Raw genomic sequence first — 8467 nt, 5'->3', positions numbered from 1 at the left:
AAAAAAAAAAAAAAAAAAGAACGCTCACCTTGGTCTTGGACGCGCTTGTCATCTTCTTCTGCTCGAATTTCATCGTTTCCTGTCCAGCAGGAAGACTCGTCATATTCGAAATGTTCGACATGCTGATCTGTGGGCTCATGCTGTGAAGATTGTTCAACGAGTTGAGGGAGGTCAATTGGGAGGGTGATCCTCCTGTCAGAGTGACCGCGCCTGTGGCTGGTGGCGGCGTATCCGGATCCGGAAACGTGACCAAGGGCTCCGTCAGATCGGCTTCCTCCGATCCGTTCGTGTCCCTGTGGAAAATAAAGGGATGAGAAAGGGAAAAGAAATTTATATTTTTATATTTATTTATATATATTTATTTTTAAACGGGTTTACACCCGTTTTATAAATAATCCGCGGGTAGTTTGCTGATTACGAGATGGATTCAGAGGCGAAGATTCATCAATTCGTGAAATTTGATTACCGTGCAATTCGCTTATGTGCGAAATAGAAATGTAATCTCGGCTTCGAGCTGATGTACATTTCACAATTCTTTAACAGTTCAGCAGTTTTTAACCAGATACGAGTTTAAGATTCTTCTTGAACGTTCTAACGCGAGAAATTGGTATTTTAAATGGAGACGATGAATCGTGGAATTCGATTCGACGAGTTGTTGTTAAATATTTTTTCTTTTCTAATTGTTCAAATTTTAAATAAAAATGCGTAGAACGAAGGATGGAAATATATTTACGTAGAATGTCAGAGGAAAATTCATATACTATAACTATAATTATCAAAAATTTTTACGTAAAGTACAAGATGATAAAAATTTTTAATATTAAAACTATCATCCTATATAATATTCTCTCGTTTTCTGTACACATTAAATCTGAAATTATTCGATTCAACTTGATGTAAAAGATAAACGAAAGAAAAAGGCGAGAATAAAAATGAGAGACTAACCTGTCCACGAGGTTTTCCATGCTGCTGCGCAGTCGTTGTGAAAAATTCGTTGAAATATTGTTCTTCATCTCGGATATGCCGCGTTGAAGTTCTCTTAGGTCGCTCTTCATTGAGCTTGCTTTCATCTCACTCGACGAGGACGAGGTAAGAATCCTCTGCGAGGATTTGGTGGCCACCCTGCTCGAACTGCTGCTGCTCTGGCTCTGGTTCGTCGTCAGCATCTGCCGAGTCAAAAGTCGTTTACGTTCTATTTAAAATCCACGTGAGATGACTCATTCTCGCCTATTCGTCTCTTTACTCACTCTCTTTCTCTCGTTTTCTTTTCTCAACCTTTCGTCACTCCGTTTTTCACGTGAATCGTAATGATCGCTTTTCACCGATTTTTCCCTCGTTTTACACTCGTTGGAATCAATTTTCGCGACAATTGTGCAATTTTGACGATCTGTTTTTCTTTCTTTAGGTTCAAGTAATTTACGAGATGATCCAGTTGTGAAATTAAAAATGAAAAATTCAAATTTATCTTTTATATTTTAAGAAAGAGAGAAAGAGAAAGAGAGAGAGAGATATTTGCAATACTTTAGAATAGAAATTTTTCTTTTTAAAAAATAGAAATATATTTTCTAGAGATGGACACAAAGAAGAATTTCGAAAATTTTATGACGATTAGATTCTTTATGAAACTGTGAAAGATCTACGAATAGTAAAAGTGGAAATGATAAATTAGCAAAAAAAAAATAATATCAATTTCTTTATATATATTTCTTTAAACTTTTTTAAAATTCTAAATTTATAGTTATTTACTGATATTAATTTTAATTAATAAGTTTTTAATTTAATGTCAAATTGTCTATCTCTGACACACATATATGAGGAATTGGAAGAACTATTTACTTTCAAATCAAATATGAAATGAATTCCTTTGTAACAATGATCGATTTATTTGAAACAAATGCCTTTAAATTTATTTTGCAAATATTAGTAGTACAATAAAATTCTGTAATAATATCCAATAGACACTTGAATTACTCTAAGCAAATTTTTTCTAAACAATTATATACATCGTCTCTGACAATCTAAGTATGAATTTCAATTTAAGATCAATCGTAACTATTAAACATAATTTGTAATATTTCGATCAACGTCCACTTAAAAATAAACCACTTCTGAAATTTGAATTACCAAAGGAATTGTTAAGGCAAAAATAAGAAAATTTCGAAGAAAATATATCCATAAAAATCGTCGTTTGTGTCTTTGTCGCCCAATTAATGCCATGTTCTAAAGAATATGAACAGTACTGATCTGGTGAATGTCCAAAAATGTGACGACCAACCATGCCAAAAGACGCTTAAAACCGAGAAAAATATTCTGAAGATATTGTAAAGTGGAAGAAACCTTGGAAAATATGGCCTCGAAGACTCCCGGACCTGGAAGTTCAATATATGCTTGGCTTGGGTTAGGATAAAATCCACGTGGGCGAAAATTACGTAAAGTTGCAAGTATGCATGTTGATTATTCGAATTCGAACACTTGAGACGGAATTTTGAGTGAAGATAGACGAGAAAGACTGATTTCTTCTATTTTGGATATTGAAAGAAGCGTCACTTAAGTGTAAGTAAGATCTTTGAGGATCTTTGAATTTCAAATTCGTATTTCTTAATATTTTATTGTGTGATTTTATTGATTTTCTATTGATTTTACTGCTACTAATCTTCTTCCTTTTTTTTTTTTTAATTGAAATTAGATAGAATTTTAACGAAACGAAATAAAAAAAAAACATAGTTTGCTGAAAGTAATTAATTAATTGGTGAAATATTCATGGAAATATAAATTACAAATTCAAGTATTTCAATTTTTGAATTGAAATTTTACTGTCTAATTTGTGAAGTTAAATTTAAATGTTTGAATATTAAATTTCGAATTTAAAAATAAATTTTCTATTTCAAAATTTAGTTTCATGTCTCAATGAATTCTTGAAAATAGAGACCATTAATTTCCAGTCAGACCCAATTTTAACTTGATCACTGACTCAAGCCATCATTCTTAATCTCAAGCATCTGATACAATGAACATCAAAAATCCCCAAATAGTTACTTACTCATCATCAAATACAAATGCAGTCTAATATTAACTAATATTAATCATATTATATTATATTAACTATTGTATTATTTAAAATCATCGTTTTCATGTATATAAAGCATCAAATTACAAGAAGATTTTTAAATTTTTGATAAAAAAAATCGTACTTCCAGTATAATATTATCCGAAGAACATTGATAAATTAAATAAAAATTGTCGAACATTGTCGAAAGTCGAGTGATATAAAAATCCATGAAAGATGAATCGAAGCATAATTAAAATAATGTGGCGTTGATAAGAGTATCAGTAGGCGGCTCTGAAACACGTGGTACTTGTACCATTGCATAATCGTTTGTTTTAAGATCTCTCTAAACTAAAATTGAGCCATAAATTTCAATCATATTCTCTCTTGTAGTTAACATTTCTTTTTTCTTTTTTTTTCCCCATTTTAACATCTGCAAGAATATGTTATCAAATATACTTCACTAATTTTTCTTTCTTGAAATATATTTGCTAAATATAGGCTAGATAAATATAGGATTTCCCTCATTTTCAATTGGTTTTTCCTTTATCTATTCTTCTTCTTTTGAAATATTTGCCAAGAACATACATTGTCGAGAATAGTCACGTTTTACGAAGAAAACGATCAAAATTCAACGAGAGTTCAACGTTTTCCAACGTATATCAACGAATGCCAAGATTTTGTTTATTGCAATCTTTATATTATATTAATTCTATTCTGAGGCAATTGTACTCGAGAATGAGCACATAAATGCAACGAGAGTGCAAATAATGCAATAATGTTTGTATAACTGTCGCAGCATTGAGAGTGGTCAGTTATTCTAGGAAGTAGATATTTTGAGAATTATTTAATTAGTTTTCTCGATTTTGTTCGCTTTTTCATAGGAAATACAAACGATGAAAAAAAAGTATTCGTATTTTAACTATCTATGTATCCATTTTGAGTTTCTAAAAATATATACACGTCTTAAAAATTGGATCTCCAGTTCCAGAATTGACATTGCTGTAATTTTATTTCGCGAAACTGGGATATTCATCGATATAGTAACCAAATTTGAAACTCGTGGGATGTAAAGCTATTTTTAACATGCACTTTTTCTAGACAAATGCAAATTCTCAGATTGGATATTTACCAAAATCACAAAATTTGGAAATACGCGTGCAAAAGACTGACGTGTACTTTAAGTCCCATTTAAAATTAACAAAGTCTTTCGAGATAAGATGTTTTAAGAAATTATTACTAAATAAAAATTTCACGATCAATGATCGAATCAATTTTGCAATCTATTCATAAGAAGCAATCTTCGGGAATTAATTAATTTTTAATCAATCCTAATTTTAAATAAATTGATTCTACAATTTATAATTTATCGAAAATAATTTCTCATTGTTTTAAACGTTTCGAAAATAATATTTCATTGATAACTAATTGTTTATAATAAAACAAAAAAAAAAACAATTTAACGTTTTCAAAAGATTTTTCTTTCTTTTATTTATATAATTTTATTTTACGAAATTTCTATTCGTAATAATAATAATAACTTTAATTTCTCAAATTTTTATGAATTTTCATCCAATCTTAATTTTGGAAACTCAGATTATCGCGGAATCGCGAAGTAAATCGTTTGTATTTTCGAATTTCCGTATTTTGAAAATTGTGGGCGAAAAGCGTCGCGACGCTCAAGTGTCTTTTTCGTCAGAATCTTTAAATAGAAAGTTCGATGACAGATACAATCATTATTAAGTCATCCCTAGTCTTCGAATTACTTTTGGAACGAATTCCATTGAAAGACAGAGTTGCAGTGAAATTGAGTCGAAACTCATTCTTGGATCAGAATTCTGCCAACTTTTGGCAAAGGTGTGGATGATTGTCAATTTGATTTGTGTAGTGAAAAGCGGGAAAATTGAATTTTAAAATTTTAAAATTATAATTTTAAATTGAAATAATAATTTAATTTTAAATAAATAAATTAATTTTTGTATCTGCTTCTCGGTTTACGAAATTATTTTTTGATTATATATATAAAATTATAAATTTACCTGTGATGACGAAGTGACCTGTGGATGATGGGTAACATGGCTCCTTCCGGTCACCATGTTCTTTTTTTGAAAATTCTCCATGACAGTGTGCATGTCACCGTTTTCTCCTCCCTCCACTGGGAACTCCGACATCTATAACAAGAATCAATCAAATACTTATTAGAGTTATAATTATTAATTATCAAGTTTATGTAATTTTTAATATATTTAAATTTAAAACGAATAAATATTGTAATTTAAAATTTTTTAAAAAATTAATTTATATAAATAATATGATTCACTATATAATAAATCATATGCAAATGATAGAACTGCAAAACTTTTTGCAATTGGAAATCAAGTAAATATGCAAATTGCTTTCACCCACATGCTTGTTAATAATTATACATTTAACCAATTTCATTAGCTAATCTCTTCAAAAATTCGTTGAAAATTGGTTGATCTTTTTATTTCATAACTAATTAATTTATACTTCGAAAGTAAGTATAATATATTAAAGAAAAATGAAATAACAAGCAAAAAATATTATAAAAATACAATTTTGTCTTTTGTGTTCTGAGAAATAAAATCAATAAAGTACAAAAAATAAAAACAAGATGTGAATACATTCTTTTCTCGGAATGAACTATTACTATGTAATGAAACAAAAAACTTACAGGCTTGCTATTTTAAAGTGGATCAATTTTAAATCGTGTTAATTGTGAAAAAAGAAAAATAATCCATATCAAAAAAGCTTCGTGAAGCTTTTAATTTTATGTATGGTTTACAAGAATACTTGGCCGGTTCTGAGAAAAGAATCGTAAGATATGCGGGCCTCGCAACACGTCTGTTACGTAAATGAAACCTTGTGGTCAACGGAACCGAAGGAAACACGTTCACGTACCGTTCGCGTTCATGTGTCAATACATGCGTCTATATTGAATGTTCGTTTAAAAAATTGTTATGACAATGTAAACATAGTATACTTGCATTTAGTGTGCACAGTTTAAACTTAAAGCATGCGTGTATGTTACATAGACAAAGATATTCATACAAAGAGATACATTTAAACGAGTTTTGAACAAATTTAACAAGAATATAAAATTTTAAAAAGTGGCGCGCGAACGGTCGAAATACTAACCATTTGACAGTTCATGGAGGACACGCACACTTCCTCTTCCAACCTACTTCTTTTTATTATCTCCTGTTTCGCATCATGGTGTCTCTATCATTTCGAGAATCTCGATCTACATACACTCGCAGCATCTCGTTGTGATTCCCAAATTTTAACAAACATTCGTATCGCGTGGAACAATAATATATTTGTACGATTTCACGTATCATCGTTAATCATCGTTTTCGGTCACGTTCATGAATGCCCTTTCATTTCAATCGTGAATTACGCAACGATGAATTTTTCATTCGATCGATCACTTTTATAATGTAAGATGCTACTTAATAATCGTTTTTGATAGTCAATAATAACACTCAACGTTCGACGAATAGTTTAATACGGATAATATTTGCCGGTTGACGTAAAGGACACAGACGTAACCGAATGATAAGCATCGTGCGATGGTCAGACTCGAACTGAGCAGTCGTCTCGCGCTAATGGCGCGAGAACTGCGATCACAGCGCCGCCTCGGCGACCCCGCGAACTTATAAATTCCGCATAGCAAGCGCGCACGTGAGAAAAACTTTGAATTACGAACGAAAATCAGATCATATATAGAGATTCTAGGAAAAGACTGTTGATTAACGAAGATATGTTTGATCATGTAAAGTAAGTAAAACGATAGAAATAGCATTGCTTTTTGATAGATCTATAATTTAATCTTTAAAGAGAAAAATGCTATCTGAGAATATCTTCATTATCACGATTACATTTAATGAATATTGTTAAGAAATCTAATTAATTTATATTTTATTATTAATAATTAAGTTTATGTGTGTATTTCATAAGAAATAAAGTTGGCTTTAGATATTTCGATAATATTGCAAGAGAATTTGAATTATACGATGATTTTTACAAAATTTTTGCATTATAACAACATAATTTCTTGTAATATTAAAGATCTATTTTTTAAAATAGATCCACGTTCATTTTTCTCCATAAAATAGATGACGCTATTTTTTTTATTATGGAAAGTCCTTTAACAAAGAAAAAAATGATCGTGATCATTTCAATTCATCGGTTATATTTTATTTTATTTTTTTTTCATTAAAAATAAAAGACGATACACAATGCCGAAAAAAAAGATACTTTTTGTTTTTCGTCATGCTACAACGACGAAAGACAAAAAGTATCGCGTTGTTCTGAGAATCAAGTTATCGATGTCCCAGTTTTGCATTCGCCCTCGTTTCAGGGGTGAGCAAATCCATTAATGGCATCTAAAAATCGATTAATTTTATGAGTCGGCTTCTACGAATCTCTATGTTAATTGGAATTCGAACTGCAGAAAATAAAAACTTGATTTATAAACATTTATGCTGAAGATATATTATATTAGGCTTCTCGGTAAATAAGAATAACGAACTATGAACTATCATATGCATAGGGTGTTTCATAAATAAAATTAAAAGCAATCTTTCTAGCAGTTGGACTTAAAATAATGATAAAAACTAAAGTAGGAATTTAATTAGAATAGAAAATTATGTCATTATTCGAGTTTATAATTTGATTATTTACTAATTTCTTTTTTTTTTTTTAAATATAACTCGTACATTCACCATCATCTATTTTCAGCCTGTCTATAAAACAAACATGCCTAAAGGCGATTCGTGACAGCTCTTGACTGATTTATGTTTAGAAGGAATGTTAATTCCTTTTTATCTGCTTCTGTTCTGAGCTTGAGAGTGAAGCACGTTTGAGAATTCAGGTCAGGATTTTCGACTATCGTGATACTGAACGTGCCTTTGAATAAAGAAGCTGGAAAGTGTATCAATTATTGTCCGGAGCAAGTGTTACAGCATACTCTTTCAAAAGATTTTACCTTTCCAGAGAAAGAAATCTGATAGATCCTAATAGAAATAGTTGTTTTCTTTCCAAATTTTCCAAATGGTTAGATGCTGAACACAAAGAAAGAACGAGGGTCATAATTTATATGATTAACGATACACTACTGAATAAATAATAAAACATTTCTCTCGTAAGACTAAAATGAATAAAATTTTCTACACTTTCGTAACACATATCTTCGACCGTAAAAGTCGAATCGTAAAACTACTTTTCGAGTTGAAACCCCATAAAGAAGACGAGGCCCAATCGTGTCAAACACCGCACAATCCCTCGATCGATATTATCGTTATTAAGCTTACCAACCGAGATCCGGTCCCGTAAGTCATCTTCGATCCGCGCTATAAGAAACGATGAAGAAACAGGCAGAAGAAAAGAGAAGAGAGG

The 8467-nt window shown here is 30.6% G+C and overlaps 1 protein-coding gene across 1 annotated transcript in view; it reads right to left on the bottom strand.

Annotated features, from left to right (window-relative positions):
* LOC102672240 (sterile alpha and TIR motif-containing protein 1) overlaps window positions 1-8467 on the bottom strand; it is a 39351-nt gene that overhangs the window by 20901 nt on the left and 9983 nt on the right. The window contains 3 exon segments of the mRNA XM_006609696.2: window positions 29-293; window positions 946-1166; window positions 5086-5217. Coding sequence (XP_006609759.1) covers window positions 29-293; window positions 946-1166; window positions 5086-5217 — 618 coding nt within the window.

The sequence above is a fragment of the Apis dorsata genome, unplaced genomic scaffold (genome assembly GCF_000469605.1).
Source record: "Apis dorsata unplaced genomic scaffold, Apis dorsata 1.3 scaffold_59, whole genome shotgun sequence".
Lineage (NCBI taxonomy): Eukaryota > Metazoa > Arthropoda > Insecta > Hymenoptera > Apidae > Apis > Apis dorsata.
The sequence above is the reverse complement of the archived record's forward strand: the minus strand, read 5'-3'. Positions and strand labels throughout refer to the sequence as shown.